The following is an 18,173-nucleotide window of genomic DNA, read 5'->3' as shown; positions in this document are numbered from 1 at the left end:
TCGCCCCAAGCCGTCCCCCCGCTTCCGGGCGACGGCGCGGCGGGAAAAGCGCTCCGGGGGGAAACCGGGGCCTGCGCGCCGCGCTCGGTAGGAGCGGGGCGGGCGGGAGACCGGGCCGGGGGTGCCTGGCCTTGGGGAGCCCTTCCCGGGGGCCTCAGGGGTGCAGCCGGCCGGGCCTCCCGCCCTCCGCACCCGGGTACCCCGTCCCCTCAGGCCCCGCGTCCCCGGGGCCTAGCAAGATGGAGGCCGCGGACGCCTCCGTCCCCGCGCTGGCCACGGAGCCGCGGTTCGCCCAGCGCCTGAGGTTAGCGCTGCGGGGTTGCGGGCAGGGCCGGGGGGAGGGGGGTTTGGAGCTCGGGGGCCCGGCCCCGCACCCGGGGCGGGGGGGAGCTCGCGGGGCCTGAGGCGCCGGGGCCTTCCCCGCAGGCAGCGCCTGGAAGCGGAGCGGCTGCTGGACCGGCGGTACCGGCTGCAGGAGGTGCCCGGGGGCCGCGTGGCCCTGCCCGTGCTGGAGGAGGAGCTGGGCCGGCTGCGGCTGCCCCGGGAGCTGCCCTGCGGCCTGGTCCGCCTCCAGGTAGGGACAGACCTCGGCGCCGGGCCCGGCCGTGGGAGCGCGGTGGGCTCTGAGCCCCGCGTTCTTCCCGCAGGAGCCGGCCCCCTCCCGGGCAGCCCGCCGGCGGCCGCCCGCCCGGGAGCTGCGGGACCAGCTGCGGCGGCTGCTGGGCGAGAGCTGGTCGGAGGAGCTGGAGCGGGACGTGCCCCGCGCCTGGCAGCGGCACGGCGACCTGGTCCTGCTGAGCGAGGACGGCTTCGGGGCCGCGCCGTGGGAGAAGCTGGGTAAGGGGCAGCGGGGTCTGCCCGCCCCGAGCCGGCCCGCGGGGCTGAGCCGGCCTTGGCAACGCTGCCGGGACGGGCGCGTTGCAGGTCCGGCGCTCTGGGAGACGGTCGCCTCGGCTCTGGGTGCGCGGCGGCTGGCCAGGCGAGGACGGGTGCTGCCAGACGGGATGCGGTCCCCCAGCGTCACCCTGCTGCTGGGCCGGGACGGCTGGGTGGAGCGCGTGGACAACGGGATCAGGTGGGCAGGAGCCGCGGCGCGGGACGCGGCTGGCGCGGGGAAGGGGCTGCCCTCACCGGGCTGGCGCTGTCTCCCAGGTACACGTTCGATGTGACCAAGTGCATGTTCTCCCCGGGCAACATCACGGAGAAGCTGCGGGTGGCCTCACTGCCCTGCTCCGGGGAGGTCCTGGTGGATCTCTACGCAGGTAACGGGGATGGCGGAGGGGTTTGGCGGGGCGGGCGGGCAGAGGGCAGCGATGCAGGCGTCGATGGCATCCAGGGGGACGTGAAACGTCACTTCCAATCCAGGCTGGGAAAAGCACCCAGACTTAGAGCTCCTGCCCCGTCTGTGAGCCCTCAGCTAACCTGGCACTGCCGTCCCTCCTGTGTCCCTGTTGCCCTTGGACGCTGGGGACGACCTTGTGCTCAGGCTCTGTGGAGCACTGCCGTGTACCTGGTGCTGGTCATGGGAGTCATTTAGATCCAGGGAAAAGATTGGCCCTCAGTGTTGTTTCTGAAAAGCTCCCGTGGATGTCCTGAGCCTGTACTGGTGCGCTTTTGTGATGAGCTGGCGCTGACTGAAGCGTCCTGTGCTGAGAGATGGCTGGGGAGATCACGTTGGGCATCTGTGTGTCTGCAGAGCTGCTGTTTCGTGCTTGGGGAAGTTAGTGCTTCCAGTTTGTGCCGCACAGAAAGGATGCGGCACTCACGAAACTGCGCCGGGTTAATTAAAATGGATGCTAGTCTGGGCACTTCTGCACGGAGGGGAAGCAGAGCGGGGCAGGTCTCGAGCTAACGGCCAAAGCCTGAAGATAAAATAAGCTCCTCTGTAAACATTTTTCAAGACAGATTCTGCTTTTGTGGGGGGAGAGGGGAATGACTTTCCATTTTCCCAGCATCTGGGCTTGTTCTGACCTGGAGCAAAGCAGATGCAGAGAGCTGGGGCGGTGATCTGCATCCTGCCCTGCCTCCGGGGAGGTGCACGGACCCTGCCCTCAGCCGCTGCCACGTCTTCTGCCCCCAGGCATCGGCTACTTCACGCTGCCCTACCTGGTTCACGCGGCGGCCGCCTTCGCCCACGCCTGCGAGTGGAATGACCACGCCGTGGAGGCCCTGCGGAGGAACCTGGTGCTGAACGGCGTGCAGGACCGCTGCCGCGTCCACCACGGGGACAGCCGGCAGGTGAGCGGTGCCGCTGGCCGCAGCCGCCCCGTCCCCGCGCGGCGTCCCCCTCACCTCCCCGCGCCTTCCAGCTGGAGCTGTGCGACGTAGCGGACCGGGTGAACCTGGGGCTGCTCCCCAGCTCGGAGGAAGGCTGGCCGGTGGCCTGCCGCGTCCTGAAGAAGGCCACGGGCGGAGTTCTCCACATCCACCACAACGTGGAGACTCTCCCCGCGCCGGCCCCGGTCCTGCGGGCTGAGCGGGGGTCTCCAGAGGCAGCCGGCTCTGACGGAGAAGCACAGCACCCAACGGAGGACGGTGGGAAGGCGACGCGGCGGGCGGGGACCAGACCCGAGTGGCAGAGGTGGGCTGAGGCGACGGCGGCACGGATCCGTGGGCTGCTGGCGGAGCTGCACGGGCGGCCGTGGCGCACCAGCATCCTGCACGTCGAGGCGGTGAAGTCCTACGCGCCCCACGTGCATCACCTCGTGCTGGACCTCGAGTGCCGGCCGGCGCTGCCCGCCTAGCTGGCCCCGGGCCCTGGCGTGGCTCCAGTGGCATTGGAGCATCGGCGCCCGGGAGATGCTACCGGTGCTTGCTGCCAGCCTGGACGTGCTTTACGTCCCCTCCTTTACCGGCGACCTGCCCGTGCCCACACCAAGGGCTGCGCTCCCACCGGAGATCCCTCCAGGAGCCGTATCCTGGCTGAGGGTGGGGAGAGCTGGGGCTGAGAGCACCCGGAGTCCTGCCCCGGGCTGCCTGTCGCTGCCCACGCTGTGGAAACGTGGTGCTGCTTTCAGCCCTGTTTTCATGCGGGAGGGAGGTGGAGGGCTGAGGAAACCTCGGGCTCCTGCCGGGCGTCGTTTCAGCGAGTCGGGCGCAGGCCTTGTGCCTACATTTACCAGTGCTTTTTTTTTGTTATACTGGAAACAGGTCTGTTCCTCTCACCTTTTTGCAGAAATAAGGGTGTTTCCCACCTCTCTTGTTGGCGTCCAGTTAAAACACAAACACCAGTGCAAGTGGGGGGGTCCTGCCTGGGGAGGCCGGGTCCCCGCACCGCGTGTGGAGGGGCTGGGAGAGCAAAGCCTCTGCCTGCCAGCCCAAAGCATCGTGCGTCTGCCCATGTTACAGAGAAAACGCTGCATGGGGAGCGAGCTCCCTTTGGTGTCCCGTCTCCTCACGCGGGGCTGGGAACCTCTGCCTCTACCCTGCCCTGTGACAGGGAGCCCTGGGCATGGCCCGAAGCGTAGGCAGAGCCGCAGCCTCGCCTTTGCTCCGGGGCTGCGCCCAGCTGGCTTCACACGCAGCCCCGTCCCGCTCCTGCGTGGTGAGAGGCTGCCAGCTCCCCACACGTGTGAGCCCTGCGAGAAGCTGCCACCTCCCCACATGTGTGAGCCCTGCGAGAAGCTGCCACCTCCCCACATGTGTGAGCCCCACAAGAAGCTGCCTCCCCACATGAGCTCTGTGACAAGCTGCCACTTCCCCACACATGAGCCCCGCAAGAAGCTGCCTCCTCACATGTGTGCCCTGTGAGAAGCAGCCACCTCCCCACACGAGCCCCATGAGAAGCCACCCCCCCATGCGTGAGCCCTGCAAGAAGCCGCCTTCCCATGCGTGTGCCCCGTGAGAAGATGCCACCTCCCGACATGTGAGTCCCACGAGAAGCTGCCCCCCACGCGTGTGAGCCCTGTGACACGCTGCCACCTCCCCACGCGTGAGCCCCGAGAGAAGCTGCCCCCCACGCGTGCCGGCGGTTCCCCGGGGAGCCCGCCCGGGACCGTGTCTCTGCCCACCGACGGGCCCCGGCCCCTCGCCCGCCGCCGCGCTGGGCGCCCCGGGGAGGGCACGGCAGCGGCGCGGGCGGCTGCGGGCTTTGTGCCACCGTGTCCGTGTCCCCGTGTCCGTGTGTGTGTCCGTGTCCCCGTGTGTGTGTCCGTGTCCGTGTCCCCGTGTGTGCTCTGCGGGAGGAGCCGCCTCCCCGGGCGCCGCCTCCCTCCCGGGCGCCCCGTCGGCGCGGCGGGCGCGGCCCCTTTAAGGCGGAGGCGGTGGCGCGGCCGGTGCCGGGCCGCGGGGAGCGGGGCCGGGCGGGGGGAGCGCGGGGCCGGGGGCAGCCCCGGTCGGCGGGACAGAGCCGGGGGGCGGCGGAGCCCGGGGCCATGTCGGAGGCCGTGGACCTGTCGTTCCTGTCGGACGCGGAGCGGGACCTGATCGTGCGGGTGCTGCAGCGGGACGAGGAGCTGCGCCGGGCGGAGGAGCGCAGGGTCCGGTGAGGACGGGGCTCCGCGGGCCGGCGGGGCGGGCGGGGCGGGCGGGCCGAGGCCCTGACCGGCTGCCGGTGTCCCGGAGCAGGCGGCTGAAGAACGAGCTGCTGGAGGTGCGGCGGCGGGGGGCCAAGCGGGGCAGCCAGCGCTACGGGGAGCGGACCTGCGCCCGCTGCCAGCAGAGCCTGGGCCGCCTCGGGCCCCGGGCCGGCGGCTGCCGCGGCTGCAGCCACCCGGTGTGCCGGGACTGCCGCTGCTACGGGCCCGACGGCTCCTGGCGCTGCCAGGTCTGCGCCAAGGAGGCGTGAGTACGCGGGGACGCGGTCCCCTTCCTCCTCCTCCTCCTCCTCCTCACCCGTGCCCCGCCGCGGACCTCTGCCAGCCCGGCGGCTGTCGCTGCTGTCGCTTCCCCGGGGTGGGCACCCGCGGCTGGGCGAGGGAGAACTGGGTCGTGCCCCGCTCTTGGGTCTCCCTCATGCCCGCCCCGCTTGTTTCCCCCTCACTCGACTCTGGCGTCCCCCCGCGCCCCTCGCACAGCCGGACTTTCGGGCGCCGCGGGTTTCCTCCCTCCCCTGCCCGGCAAACCCCATCCTGCTCTGGCGTTTGCTGGGGACGTAGCTGGGCCCGCCGTCTGCACCGTCTCTGCCCAGCGTGCCCACGGTGCCCCAGCTCTCCTCGGCCGCGGCAGCACCGCGGGGTGCAGCGGGGCACGGGGGGCGGCCCCCGGTGCCCCTGACTGCCCCCCACGGCCCCCCCACCCCGCAGAGAGCTGAAGAAGGCGACGGGCGACTGGTTCTACGACCAGAGGGTCAACCGCTTCGCCAACCGGCTGGGCAGCGACATGGTGCGGCTGTCCCTGCGGCACAGGTCGGCAGGTACGGGTGCCGCGGCGATGCCTTCTCCCACAGCCCGGCCCTCCGGGATGCTCCAGCTTTCCCTGGCGTGCCTCTGCCCGGCACGGAGTTGGCCGGGAGCAGCCCTTGCTCCAGGCGATGGGCTTGGAGCGGTCCGGACGCCTCTCTCCTTCCAGCCAGCAAAAGAGAGACCGTGGGACAAACGCTGCTGCAGAAAGCCCAGCTTGGTGAGCCCAAAAGCTGCTCCACAGCCCGGCAGCAGAGCCCCCCAGCACCCCAGGAGGGGCCCAGGTGAGGATCCCTGCCGTCTCCCCCTCTCCGGGCGCCAGCCCTCATCTTCTGCAGGGACGGGAGGGACGCTGCCGCCTGGTTTGGATCGCTGGTGGCACAGAAGCTCCCTCTCAGACGGACCTCCTCGCCAAACAGGACATACCTGTGGTTTTGTTTGTCTGCAGTTTGTTTCCGGATGCCTCAGACCCTCGGGATGGCAAAAGCGACACGGAATCCATGGAAAACATGAGCCTGGATGGCTACCGACCTAGTGCTGGTGGTGTGGGGGGCAGGTGAGGGGCTCCCCGGGGGGGACCTGAGCGGGATGTGCATGGCAAGGCTGGCCTGGCAGAGGATGAGGACCTGTGTCTGAAGTGTGCTTTTAATCTGTTCAGCTTCTTGTTCTAGTAAGGGGGAGCTGGTTCCTCCGGCTGGGCTGAAACCTGGCCCTGGGCAGGCAGGCTCTGCTCCCCAGGCTGGGGTGCTCCGGGGAGCTTGCGGGGAGACGGCGCTTCCCAGCCAGTGCCTGCTCTCCCAGCCCTGCTCTTGGCCCGGGACAGCCCTTTCTGTGTCCTTTGCAGGAGGAACTCCCTGGAGAAAGCCGCCCCTCTCAGGGATGGAAAGCAGGCTGCTGTGCCGGCGGGGCCCGCGGCCTCCAGCCTGACGCTCCCTCTCCGCTCTCGAAACACGCTCTCCGAGGGCTGGGTGCGTGCCGCTGCTCCGCGGCGCGGGGCTGCGAGCCCCGTGGGGTGCCCGGCCCTGCCCTGCCCTGACGGGACCCTTCCTCCCCAGGATGCTGCCGTGGGGAGCCGCGGCAGCACCTTGGTGGGCGACCATGAAACCATATTCAAGAAGAATCCGCGGCGGGCGGCGAGGCCCGCGGGTGAGAGCTGCATGGATGCCGGGGGGGGGGGTTTGGGTGCTGACATGGCAGCGGGTGGGCGGCCGCTTCTTCCTGGGCTGTGGTGGGCTTTCGGCGCAGATGGCAGCGGCTGGGGCAGCCCCTCGCAGCGAGGGAGCAGCAGGGCCCTGCTAGTTCTGCCCTGTGCTCCTGCCGCCCGCCTCACCGTCTCTTGTGCAGACTACACCAAGTCGGTGATCGACCTGCGCCCCGAGGACTTGGTGGGAGAAGGCAGCTCCTTGGGGGACAGGAGCAAGTCGGTCCCCGGCCTCAACACGGAGCTGGTGAGACCCTCGGCGTGCCGCGGAGCTGGCTGCCCGGCCGGCCGTGGCCCGCCGCTCCCCACGCCAGCGGCTTGTCTCTCTCCTGGCAGGAGGAGGAGGAGGAGGACATCGATAACCTGGTGGAGATCCATCGGCAGAGGGTGGCCCGGGGCAGCATGCGCAGCGGCACCTCCTCGGTGGGTCCCCGCAGCGTGGCCGTGCTCCGCTCCGTTGCAGGAAGAACTGCTGGAGAAGGGCAGCACCGACTGGTCTGGTGGGAGGCAGGCAGGGCAGGCAGCTCTCGGGGCGTGGGGGCGAGAGCTTGGGGCGTGGGGGCTTCCTCCCCTTGAAGGAGGTCAAAATGTGGAGACCCAGCTCTGTCCCACGGAGCCTGCGTGCGGGTGGGAGGCACTCGACAGCCATCCCCAGCCGCGGAGCAGGCGTGGGGAGTAGCCTTGCTGAGGATGAAGAGGGACTGCCGAGTGATGCTGCCCTGGCTCAGCCCTGCCGTGTCTTCCAGAGCACGCTGGGGAGCATGGTCAGCATCTACAGCGAGGCCGGCGACTTCGGCAACGTCGCGGTCACCGGGGGAATCTCCTTCTCCCTGAGCTACGAGCAGAAGACGCAGACCTTGCTCATCCACGTGAAGGAGTGTCGCCAGCTGGCCTACGGGGACGAGGGCAAGAAGCGCTCCAACCCGTGAGAGCCGGGGGGGCCGTGGCTGGTGGCACTGCTGGTGGTGCTCAGCTGGGTTGTGGGGGGGTCTTGGCAAGGCAGGAGGTCCGGGGTTGTCTTGGGGGGGCTTGGGGGACGAGCTGTGGGGAGAGCTTGGTGAAGGGCTGCCTGCTGCTCCCTGCAGGTACGTGAAGACCTACCTCCTGCCCGACAAATCCCGGCAAGGGAAACGCAAGACCACCATCAAACGCAACACCGTCAACCCCCTGTACAACGAGCTGCTGAAGGTGAGTGGGGACGGGCTGGGGGTGCTGCTGCCACGAAGCAGGAGAGGGGTGGGCTCCGAGCCCTGAGGTGGGGGCTCTGCAGAGGTCCCACGTCCAGCCACTGAACCCCCAAGCTGGACAAACCCCGCTTCCAGGCTGGGTCGCTGCTCTGATGGGGCTGCGGCATCAAGCCCCGGGCGCCGTGGTGGGGTGCACGGCTGCGGACGTCAATGTGTGTCAGGGCCAGTGTTCCTGGCTCCTGCTTCCCCTGGCATTGCGGTCTGTGGAGGAGGCTCCTGGGCCGTTGCGGGCCGGTTACGCTGGCAGGAGGGCAGGCAGCACGGCTGCGGAGGCAGAGATCAGGCAGTTCGGGGCCCCGGGCAGAAACGCTTGGTGCTGCCCTGCACGGTCCCCGCAGGCTGGTGGGAAGGGCTGGCTCCATCCCGAGCCCGGCAGCGCGTCGCTGAGGCCAGGCACTCTCCAGACAGGAGGGAAGTGGGAACTGTGGTTTGGTTTCCCGGCTCCCTCAGCCCCGGGTTTGCAGAGGTCTCGTGCTGTGGCCACCTGAGGCTCGGTGGGCTGGCAGAGCTTCCCGTGTGGTGGGACAGGGTGGGGTGGCCAGGTGCCATGACTCCTGGTCCTGGCTCTGCACGGGCTCTGAGGACTGCTTGCCTGGAGGGCACGGGCTCCTGCACCACTGCCCCAGGACTCTGACGTTTCAGCAGGCTTGGAAAGGAACACAAACAGTCTCCTGTGTGCATCCATTGCTCCTCAAACCTGCCTTCTCTCCTGCTGAAGAGCTGTGGCTGGTGGTGTGCGCCAAGCCTGTCCGCTGCCCGGTGCTGCCTGCTCACCGGTGTTCTTTCTGTCTCTCTTCCTAGTACGAGATTAACAAGTCCCTCCTGCTTGCGAGGACGCTGCAGTTCTCAGTCTGGCACCACGATCGCTTCGGCCGCAACACGTTCCTGGGGGAGGTGGAGGTCCCGCTGGACGCCTGGGACTTCGAGAGCCACCTGGATGAGTTTCTCCCCCTGCACGGCAAGGTGCTGGCCCTGCCACCCAGCCCTGCCACCCGCAGCAGCCTCCCTCGCCTGGCCCTGTCCCGGGGGTGGCCCTCGTGGGCACAGGGGCTCAGAGACCTTGGCTGAGAGCTGCCAGAAGGCTTGTGCCAAACCAAATCTTTGGAGAAACCGAGACCCCAGAAGCAGACAGCAGTGCTGTCACAGTAAAAAAGGGCAGATCTTCTGCCTCGAGCCTGGCTCCCCTCCTCCTGCTCTGTAAATCCCCTGTGGGATGCAGCGGGATGTGTCCCTGCCCCATCAGCTATTTTCATTCTGCTTCCTTGATTGCTCCAAGAGCGCAGCTCTTCCCAGCTCCCGGCCGAGAGGAACTGGAGCCAAATTCAGGGAAACAAATGGGGGAAATTGGCTGGGACATCCTGCTGCGGGTTGCAGAGCCGGGCGGCGAGGGCCTGTGCGGCTCGATGGCAACAGCAGGTGCTGCTGCTGGGCTGAGAAGTCCGGTTCTCCGGACTGGCTCGTGCTGCGGGCTCAGCCCTCGGCGCTGCTGGGGCTTGAGCAGCTTGTGGGAACCCCAAACTAGGGTTTCCCAAGGGAGGTGGTTGAGCCAAAGTAGGACCCCAAAGGGATCCCAGAGGAGCTGATCTGAATCTGACGGGGTGGTGCTGCGGAGGGTCTGCAGCCATTCATGTCAGCTAAGCCACCTCCAGGAGAAGGCAAGCCCTTTGGCCCCGCACGGGGAGGTGCTGCGTGCAGACCAGGACATCACCATGTCCGCTTCGGGCTCTGCAGCGGTGTCTGAGAAGCCTTCCCTCTTTGCAGATTGGGGCAGATGCTGCTGGTCTCCACCAGTACAAGGGGGAGCTGGTTGTCTCCATGAAGTACATCCCGTCTTCCAAGCATCCCGGGGCTGGGAATAGCAGGAAGGGTGAGTGCTGAAGCTCCAGGATCTCTGTGTAGCCTGGGGCACCTGCTCGTGGCCGCGTGGGTTGGGTCTGGGTGGGTTTCTTGGGTGGTGCCACTGCAGCCTTCTCTGCAACGCCTGCAAGGCTGCTCTGGCTCGGGGCAGACCTGGCTGTCCTCACGCTGGCCCAGGAGTCCCAGTGCTTTGCTGGGGCTGGACCAGACTGGACCACCAGGCCCTGTGTGAAGCAGTTGTCTGCCTTCTCCTCAGCAGGCAGGGCCAGTAAGGGAAGAGGCAGGAGGAGACACCAGCTGGGGATCTGTACCTGCCTCTGCCATGCAGGCTGTTCAGCAGGACCTTTCCAGAAGTTAGCAGTGGTGGAAATTAAGGTTGATGAATTCTTGCTGTGTTGGGTTTTTCCCAGGCAAAGCGGGGGAAGGCGGTGAGCTCCAGGTCTGGATCAAAGAAGCCAAGAACCTCACGGCTGCTAAATCAGGAGGCACCTCTGACAGCTTTGTCAAGGGGTGAGTGTGGGTCCCGGGTGGGGGGGATGGGTCTCTTAGCTGCCCCACGCTGTCTGCGTTGGTACCCTGAAAGTCACTGCCTGCCCACCTCTGCCTGGAGGCGAGATGCTCCTGGTAGCAAATGCTCTCTTGGGTTTTGGCCGTCTCAGAGGTCGCAGTCAGAGTCTGCATGCAGGGCAGGGCTCCTGCTGCCATCAAATGGTCTTCCCAGAGGTCACCAAGCCACTGGGCAGCGTGGCTGGAGGTGAGCAGCTCCATGCTCTCTCTCCTCCTTAGACCACCTGCAGTCTGCTGGGCGGCTTTTCAGGGGTCGCGGCAGAGACCCACCCCCTTGCAGACCATCGTGGCTCTTCTTGGGCCGTGTTGGGGAAGGTGGGCTCCAGCCCAGGTCCTGGGGTTACTGAGGTGCCCCAGCCCCTGGGGCAGAAGGCGGTTACACAGGTGCTGCTAACCCAAAGGGCTGCTTTCCCCAGCTACCTCCTGCCACACAAAAACAAAGCCTCCAAGAGGAAGACGCCCGTGGTGAAGAAGACCCTGAACCCTCATTACAACCACACCTTTGTCTACAACGGCGTCAACCCCGAGGACCTGCAGCACATCTGCCTGGAGCTGACGGTCTGGGACCGAGAGCCGCTGTCCAGCAATGACTTCCTCGGGGGTGTCCGTCTGGGGGTGGGCAACGGTGAGGAGCTCTGGGGTCCTACCACACCTTGGGGACAAGCAGCCTTGCTTGGGGCTGCCTCGCTGGGGGCAGGAGGCTGCTCCAGCAGTAACTTTGCTCCCACCCATGCTTTCTCCCAGGCATGAGCAACGGGCAGGCTGTGGACTGGATGGACTCCACGGGCGAGGAGCTGAACCTGTGGCAGAAGATGTGCCAGTACCCGGGCTCGTGGGCGGAGGGGACGCTCCAGCTCCGCTCCACCATGGCCAAGCTGAGGCCGTAGGCTGCGGCACCAGGACTCAGCCGAGGGCTGGCACCGCTGCGTGAAGCCACGCTCTGGCAGGGCTGCCAGACAGGGGCTGGTTTGGGGTTTTTTTTGCTTATACTTGAATAAACATGATCTTCTCTAAACAGGCTTGGGCAGAAAGTCTTCTTGGCCTGGCTTTGTTTAAAGGGTTTTCCTTTTGTCTTAAGCTTTGCACCACGTTTTCAGGCTGAACTGGAGTCCTTGTGGACGCTCCCTTCTTACCCCCCAGGCAAAATGCTTTGAAATGCTGCAGTTGGGTTTTTCTCTTCTTTCCATTCCTCTTCATTCGTCCCACGCCCTCTGTTTTAGTCTGCTCCTTCCTCATCTTCCCCACCCTCCTGGCGTGGGATGCTGCTGGCTCCAGGGCTGGGGCAGCCGTGCACAGCCCAGTCCCAGTCCCAGCTCTGGCTGTGGGGCCAGGATGGAGCCATGTGGGGTCAGCTTAGGGGGGCTGGGGGTCGCTGTCCCCGGGGAAGGACTCGTTTCCCGGGCGTCTCTGCGACACACCTTCTGCCAGCACTGACTTTTATACAAACTTATTTATTCTGAGTTAATATTCTACTGCCAAGGCAGCTCCCGGGAAGGACGCCCCATGGCTGGGGGCAGGGGAAGCGAGGGGTAGGGTGGGGAGGGCGAGCCTTCGGGGGGGGGGGGCTGTGTGCTGGCTGAGCCGGTTGCTTTTCATCAAGGCTTCCTGGCAGGACCCCGGCAGCAGCGCCCGCCTGGCAGGGCTGGCCCCAGGGTGGGAGGGAGCGGGTTCGGGCTGTGCGTGGGGCGAGGGTGAAGCTGTGTGGGAGGCTGTCGTGCTGTCGCCCTGCCTGCCCTGCCCGCTCTCCTCTGAGCTGTCCGGCTCCCCATCTCCCCCCTGCCCTGGGGCTGGAGCAGAGGCACATCAGTGTCTCCCACCGTGGTCCTGCCCGGGCTGAGCCATCCCAGCCCGCAGCCGGAGGCTGCTCCTGGCTGCTGGGCAGTGGGGACGCTGCCGGCACATGGCCCCCGTCCCGGCTCCCCTCTTTGTGCCAGAGCAGCCGGAGAGGAGCTCCCCTTCCCCTGGAGGTCCTCGGCGCCCTGGTCCTCCTCTACGGTGGGCGACTAGAAAAGCAGAAAGGGAGGTGTCCGTCCCCTAAGGCCAGCGGCGCAGAGCAGGGGTCTCCCGGTGCTGCCTCACTCGCAGGGGTCCCCGCTCTGCGCCCGCCGCGCCGCCTCCCGCTCGCTCAGCAGGTAGGTGTCGATGAAGACGAAGAGCTCGTCGGGGCTGATGGGGGAGATGTAGCGCTCGCGGTCGGCCCCCGCCTTGTCCAGCAGCACGGCGTTGAAGTGGGAGCGGGTGAGGTGCAGGAACTGCCTGGGGGTGCAGGGGGGAGCCAGGTCAGGGCTGGGGGGCTGAGGGTTGGGGCTGAGCCTGCCCACCCCGTGCAACGAGCTCGGGTCCTCCTGGAGTGGTGGCTCCCATCTCTTCCTCCAGGCTGTGAGCTCTGGGGGAGGGGGGGCCTGGGGACGCCGTATTGGACCTCGCCGGAGGTGTCCCCGCATTGCAGAAGCCCCTCTGGCGAGCAGGAAGGGGCTGTCTGTGAACCCAGCTGTGCCCTCATGCCTCGCCATCCCCGGAGGTGTCCCCCCGTCCAGCCCCTCGTCCCCGCTACCTGAGCTCCTCGATGATGCCGAGGGACAGTTGGTGCTCCCGGATGCGTCCAACCTCGTGCGGGGGCTGCCCCACCAGCTCGACCGTGGTGACGTGACGCAGGTCCAGCCCGCAGGCGGCTTGCTGCGGAGAGGGGGGGGTGGTGAAAGGGTGCTGGGGAGGTGGGGTGTCTGTGCGGGAAGGGGGGGCGGCAGGAGGGTCTGCTCACCTGCAGCATGGAGATCTGCATCTTGTAGTAGCGGTTAGAAGGGTCGGGAGCCGAGATGACGAGGAGGCGGCGTTTCTCGTGGAACTGATCCAGCAGGCTGGCGGCCGAGTTCACGGCCGTGTCGATCTGCATGGCTGGGGTGAGAGGCCGGCGCGTGGGGAGACGCCGTTTCGCCCCCCCCGTCATCCCTTCGCCGCCGGGCAGCGTCCCCACCGAGCGCAGGGCACGGCTGCGGGCAGGACCCACCCTGCCCAGTGCCACTTACGTGCGCAGAGGGGCTGGGAGCCCGTCCACTGCTGGGTGGACTGGCAGACGCGCAGGGAGATGCCCTGGCGCTCGTAGCCGCCGTCGCAGAGGTACTCGCACGCAGCGCCGTAGTTGTTGCCGTCGGAGGTGCAGGAGAGGTAGCCGTTCTGCGGGGGCTTCAGGACGGGGCAACGCCTCACTGCGCAGGGGGAGCCCGGGTGAGGGCTGGGGGTGACGGGGCACGGCCGCGGGGCGCGGAGCCCGGCGCCGGGGGGGACCCCGCTTCACCTTGGACGCGGACGCTGAACTTGCAGCTGGCTCGGTTGTACGCCTGGTCGTGGGCGGTGTAGCGGATGACGTGCTCTCCCTCGGGGAATTCGGAGCCAGGCTCCGGGCCCCGCAGCATCACCCTGCGCCCGGCAGACGGGTTTCTCCGTCAGGGTCTGGGGAGGGGGTACCCGGTGTGGCCCCCAGCCCTCGCTGCCTCGGCCCTCACCTCTTGATGACGCCGTCGGCGGAGTCCTTCACGCGGGGGGGGTCCCAGTAGACGGTGGCGGTCAGCTTGCCCGGCTCGGCTATCCGCTCCCGGGAGTCCGGGCAGCGGATCTTGGGAGGCTCCAGATCTGCCCGCGGGGAGGAGAGGGATTGGGGGAACCCGCGGGTGCCGGGGCTGGGCGACGAGAGCCGGGCACAACCCCTGCGCTCGGCAATCCCAGGGACGCTGCGCGCAGCCCGGGCACCCCAGAGCCATGGGACCTGCTGCAACGCCGGCACCAAGCGCCCCGATCCCAGACCCAGGCGCCCTGTTCAGGGCTCACGGCCCCGGGGAGCCGCAGGGACAGGGGTCCCGGGGCTGGGTGGTGAGGAGCCGGTGGTGGGGGTGATACCTGCCGGCACCCCGGGGATGGAGGGTGGGCTGCCCGCGCGTGCCCGGCGCGGGGAGCGCGGTAGGGTGAGGATTTACCTACACAGATTGGCTCGCTGCCGCTCCAGCGCCCGTCCTCCATGCAGACGCGGCTCCGGTCGCCCTCCAGCTGGTAGCCGGGCAGACAGCTGTAGTCGCAGCGGGAGTCCATCTGCACGCCCGCCGAGCACACGTAGGAGCCCCGCAGCACGGCCGGCAGCACGTGGCACCGGATCTCTGCCGTGGGGAGAGCGAAGACGGGAGCGATGCGGCTGCGTGGCCACGCGCCCGGGACCCCCCACGCCCGGGGGGATGCGGGCAGGCCGATGGCCGGGGACACTCACGTCGGCAGTACGCCATCCCGGACCAGTGGCGACTGGGCAGGCACTGGACGGCGCTGGGCCCCACCAGCCGGTACCCGCGGGCGCAGCTCAGCTCGCAGCGCGTCCCCAGGCTGCTGCGGTAGGAGCCCCCCCGGGGCGAGTAGCAGGTGGCTTCCCCGCGGTGGATGCTGAGCGTGGCACACCACTGCGGCACTGGGGGACAGGGGAGGTCAGCGCGGCACCCGGCCCCACCACGGCTTCCCCACGAGGGTCCCAGGGGTGGGCTCGGGTGCCGGTACCTCGGTGGTAGTCCAGGGCAGGCTCGGGGGGGGGGGTCTTCCACGTACACCTCATTGGTGTGGCTCTCGGCTGCGTAATAGCCGGACCCTGGGGAGGAGGAGAGAGGCGAGGGAGCTGCACGACGGTTCATGGCCGCGGCAGCACCCAGGCCACCCTGAGACACCCTGCAACCCCCCAGCAAGCGATCCCACCCCCGCGCAGACCCTGTCCTGCTGCCCTTGGAGCTGCCGTCCAGGGTTAAGCCGGGCAGCGAGCGAGCCTGGTCCCCAGCGACATGGCGCGCGCTGGCACCAGCCCGCAGACTAAACAGTGGCGGGAGCCGGCGCGGTCGCGGCAGGAAACGGGCGCTGGCACCGACCCCCGGCTTCGTGCTGCCGGGAAGCCAGCCCTCCTTCCACCCTCTCCGCGGCAGCGGGCGTCCCGAGGGGAGGAAGCCAGCTGCCCGCTCCTGCCCATGCCAGCGAGCCCCCGGCCAAGGCGAGCGAGGGGAGGCAGGCTGCCCGGCCGGGGGGCTGGGGGGACGCGGCCCCTCGCCCAGCCGCCAGCCACGGATGAGGCTGCGGGAGGGACGGTGCCGGAGGGGCTTGGCCGGAGCTGCTGGCCCCACGCCTTCCATGCTGCGCAGAGGGGCCCACGGACGGGGGGACGGACATCCCCTGGCCCTCACCGTGTCCCCACGAGCAAGGGACCAGCGGGTGTGGAGGGAGCCGAGCAGGGGGAGCGGGCTGGCGTCGTTCCCCGCGGCCCCTCGCCCGGCCGCGGCATTCCCCAGCGCTGAGCTCACGTTTCCGCCGCGTTTCCGCAGCCCCCGCCAGCGCTGCCCCCTCCTCGCCGCCAGCCCACCCCGCCGCGGCCCCCGCTCCGGCATGGCGGGGATGCTCAGCCGGGGAGGGGACCCCCGCCGAAGCGGCACCCGTCTGCCCTGGTTTTGGGAAGGTGATATCCGCCAAGGAATCCGAGCAGCAGCCCCGCCGTCATGGGGAGGAAACTCCATTACAAATCTTTCCGACGCGAACTTTCTCACAGCGCGACTCCCCACGAGCCCCGTTAAGTCGCCCGCTCGTTTCCACGAAGCCTGGTATCCCGACGCCCATCCCACACGGCATGGCCGCCTCGGGGGGCAGAGGGGCTCGGGGCGAGCATCCCTGGGGCTGGCGGTGGGGACGCGCCGGCGACCCGGAGAGCAGGGCTGCTTCCCGGGGGGCTGCCGAGCCCCTCACGGGGACCGCGGGGCCGGGGTGTGCTCTGTCCCCCAGGCAGACCTGCCGTACGTGTCCATGTTCCCTTTTCGTGCCGGCGCTGCCGTTCCCTGCTCACCTGGGGCCAGCGCGCAGCCCCGGCTGTGCCGAGCGGGAGCATCCCCAGCCAGCCGTGCTGGCAGCCGGGCCAGTGGACAGCGATGGGGACCCCCCTTCCCCCCCCAAACAGGGCAAGAGCTTTTGGTCCTTGGCCAGTCTGCCCAGCCGTGGGGGGGAGGGGGGGGGTCTTGGACCTGAGCACTCTGGCCGAGGGCCCCGGCGGGAGCTGCAGGCAGGGGTGTGATGGAGACACTGGTTTTCTGTTCCTCTCTGGATGCCGCCCAGCACCCCCTCCGCTCCTCCCCGTACCCCTCCGTGCACTGCTGCAGGCACCCCACACCCCCCGGGCACTGATGCTCTCCCCGGCATCACCGTACCAGGGCACCCCTCCCTCACTCCCTCCCCACAGCAAGCCCCCCGCGGGGCGCAGGACCCGGCTGGCTGCCGTCCCCGGGGACCCCCGCTCTGCCCGCGCGCCCCAGCACTCACCTTCGTGCCACGTGGATGACACCAGCCTGGCGAGGACGACCAGCAGGACGGGGGCCGCCTCCCGCGCCATGCCGGGGGGCCGGGGGCAGCCGCCAGCCCCAGCGAGGACGGCGAGGGGCTGGGACGGGGACCAGGGCCCCCTCCGTCGCCTTGTTGCCTGACCCTGCTGCCTGCCCTCGCCCAGCAAACCTACTTTTGCCTTCTGCTGCACGTCCCAAACATTCAAAAGCCGTGAGTCAGGCCCAAAATGATGAGATTGTCAAAAATAATAAATCCCAGGATTGCCCGTTTTCCAGTCCACCTCCTGCTTCTCCGAGACTGTAAAGAGTTGTCAGATTTTTTTCTTAGCAAGCAGAAGAGCCAGGAGCCTGTTTTGACCCAGGAGAGAGCGTAGCCGAGCCCGTGCCAGCCCTGCCGAGCTCCGGGAACGGGGGTCCCGGGGGGGCCGAGGGCGAAACCACGGGAGCCAGGACGCTTTTTCCACCCCCCGCCAGGAGGGAGGCAGAGACCCCGCTGCCGACGGCGGGCTCCGAAACCCGTCCGGAGCCCAGCGCTTCCAGCTGGGGTCTGTTTTCCAGCTGCGGTTCAGCCCCTGCGAGGCAGCGGTAACGAAGCGCCTTCGTTAGGACCCCACGGGATGGGGCGGGAGCCGGGAGCTGGAGCCACCCAGGATTTGGGCTCCGGAGCACGGGACCGCGTGGGTGAGGGGAGATGAGGGACCAGCCTGGCGTCGACAGGTAGGAGAGCCGGCGTGGGGCCCCGGGGGGGTCGTGCTGCCTGAATGCACTAATTATACAGCGGCCAGGCCGGTGAGCGCGCTAATTAATAACACAGCTGTCCTGAGCGGGAGAGGGCTGCCAGGAGGCGGCTGCTGTGTGGGGTGACGCTGCCTGGGCTGCAGGAGCAGCGGTGAGGGAAGGCTGGCCGGTGAGCCCGCAGCCCCCCGCAGCCCGGGGACACCCCCGAGGCGGGGGCGGGGTGCCTGCCCCACGGCGGGCGGGATGCCCGTCGCTTGCTGGCGTGGCGGCCGTGCCGTGCGCTGCGGTGTGGGGTGGCTGCCCCGGCTGGGGCTGAGCAGGGGCTCGGGGGTCGTGCTGTCTGGGGCTGCATCGCCCACCGCTGAGGCAGGAGGGCAGGCAGGGGGGCACGGTGCAGGCAGGGGGGGCATGGTGTCCCGGGACACGGTGCAGGCAGGGGGGGCACAGGGCAGGCAGGGGTGCCATGGTGTGCCAGGATACGGTGCAGGCAGGGTGCCACGGTGCAGGTAGGGGTGCCATGGTGTCCTGGGACATGGTGCAGGCAGGGTGTCACAGTGCAGGCAGGGGTGCCATGATGTGCCAGGACATGGTGCAGGCAGGGTGCTACAGTGTCACGGTGCAGGCAGGGTGCCATGGTGCAGGCAGGGTGCCATGGTGCAGGTAGGGGTGCCATGGTGTCCTGGGACATGGTGCAGGCAAGGGGGCACAGTGCAGGCAGGGTGCCATAGTGCAGGCAGGGTGTCATGGTGCAGGCAGGGTGCCATGGTGTCCCAGGACACAGTGCAGGCAGGGGTGCCATGGTGTGCCAGGACACGGTGCAGGGAGGGTGCCACAGTGTCCCGGCGCAGGCAGGGTGTCCCGGTGTCACGGTGCAGGGAGGGTG

At 68.5% G+C, this 18,173-nt stretch overlaps 3 protein-coding genes across 5 annotated transcripts; 2 read left to right on the top strand and 1 right to left on the bottom strand.

The window, feature by feature from the left end:
- The first annotated feature begins 23 nt into the window (after positions 1-23).
- On the top strand, positions 24-3,164 carry TYW2 (tRNA wybutosine-synthesizing protein 2). 2 transcript variants are annotated; one of them, XM_075435570.1, is made up of 7 exons: positions 24-304; positions 427-574; positions 648-837; positions 925-1,075; positions 1,153-1,262; positions 2,081-2,238; positions 2,310-3,164. In XM_075435570.1, exons 1-7 carry the CDS (start codon positions 240-242, stop codon positions 2,742-2,744), a joined length of 1,257 nt encoding a protein of 418 aa, XP_075291685.1. In that variant the 5' UTR covers positions 24-239; the 3' UTR covers positions 2,745-3,164. The 2 variants fall into 2 exon arrangements, with proteins under 2 accessions (XP_075291685.1, XP_075291683.1); XM_075435568.1 differs by having other exon boundaries at positions 648-1,075.
- Positions 3,165-4,322: 1,158 nt separating this feature from the next.
- Positions 4,323-11,230, top strand: SYTL4 (synaptotagmin like 4). Of its 2 annotated transcripts, none has more exons than XM_075435762.1 (16): positions 4,323-4,483; positions 4,567-4,782; positions 5,244-5,353; positions 5,509-5,623; positions 5,788-5,895; positions 6,184-6,307; positions 6,395-6,485; positions 6,684-6,787; positions 6,880-6,963; positions 7,287-7,465; positions 7,626-7,728; positions 8,589-8,750; positions 9,549-9,654; positions 10,055-10,154; positions 10,628-10,836; positions 10,956-11,230. In XM_075435762.1, exons 1-16 carry the CDS (start codon positions 4,374-4,376, stop codon positions 11,096-11,098), a joined length of 2,064 nt encoding a protein of 687 aa, XP_075291877.1. In that variant the 5' UTR covers positions 4,323-4,373; the 3' UTR covers positions 11,099-11,230. The 2 variants fall into 2 exon arrangements, with proteins under 2 accessions (XP_075291877.1, XP_075291876.1); XM_075435761.1 differs by having other exon boundaries at positions 6,877-6,963.
- Positions 11,231-11,672: 442 nt separating this feature from the next.
- SRPX2 (sushi repeat containing protein X-linked 2) lies at positions 11,673-17,161 on the bottom strand. The gene is given in 11 exon segments (XM_075435431.1): positions 11,673-12,467; positions 12,766-12,887; positions 12,973-13,106; positions 13,238-13,417; positions 13,507-13,628; positions 13,715-13,841; positions 14,183-14,359; positions 14,467-14,658; positions 14,745-14,778; positions 14,780-14,832; positions 16,533-17,161. Coding segments are annotated over 11 exon segments (1,392 nt in total). The 5' UTR covers positions 16,603-17,161; the 3' UTR covers positions 11,673-12,286.
- Between the last annotated feature and the right edge of the window lie 1,012 nt (positions 17,162-18,173).

This window comes from Opisthocomus hoazin, chromosome 14 (assembly GCF_030867145.1).
Source record: "Opisthocomus hoazin isolate bOpiHoa1 chromosome 14, bOpiHoa1.hap1, whole genome shotgun sequence".
Lineage (NCBI taxonomy): Eukaryota > Metazoa > Chordata > Aves > Opisthocomiformes > Opisthocomidae > Opisthocomus > Opisthocomus hoazin.
This window is presented reverse-complemented; position numbering and strand designations above follow the sequence as displayed.

Excerpts from the sequence above, each read along its gene's own strand:
- TYW2 (XM_075435568.1), top strand. The coding sequence starts at position 240 with ATGGAGGCCGCGGACGCCTCCGTCCCCGCGCTGGCCACGGAGCCGCGG. Across the intron at positions 575-647 it reads GCGGCCTGGTCCGCCTCCAG|GAGCCGGCCCCCTCCCGGGC; the intron begins GTAGGGACAGAC and ends TTCTTCCCGCAG. Across the intron at positions 2,239-2,309 it reads ACCACGGGGACAGCCGGCAG|CTGGAGCTGTGCGACGTAGC; the intron begins GTGAGCGGTGCC and ends CGCGCCTTCCAG.
- SYTL4 (XM_075435761.1), top strand. The coding sequence starts at position 4,374 with ATGTCGGAGGCCGTGGACCTGTCGTTCCTGTCGGACGCGGAGCGGGAC. Across the intron at positions 6,486-6,683 it reads GCGGGCGGCGAGGCCCGCGG|ACTACACCAAGTCGGTGATC; the intron begins GTGAGAGCTGCA and ends TCTCTTGTGCAG. Across the intron at positions 6,788-6,876 it reads CCGGCCTCAACACGGAGCTG|GAGGAGGAGGAGGAGGACAT; the intron begins GTGAGACCCTCG and ends CTCTCCTGGCAG.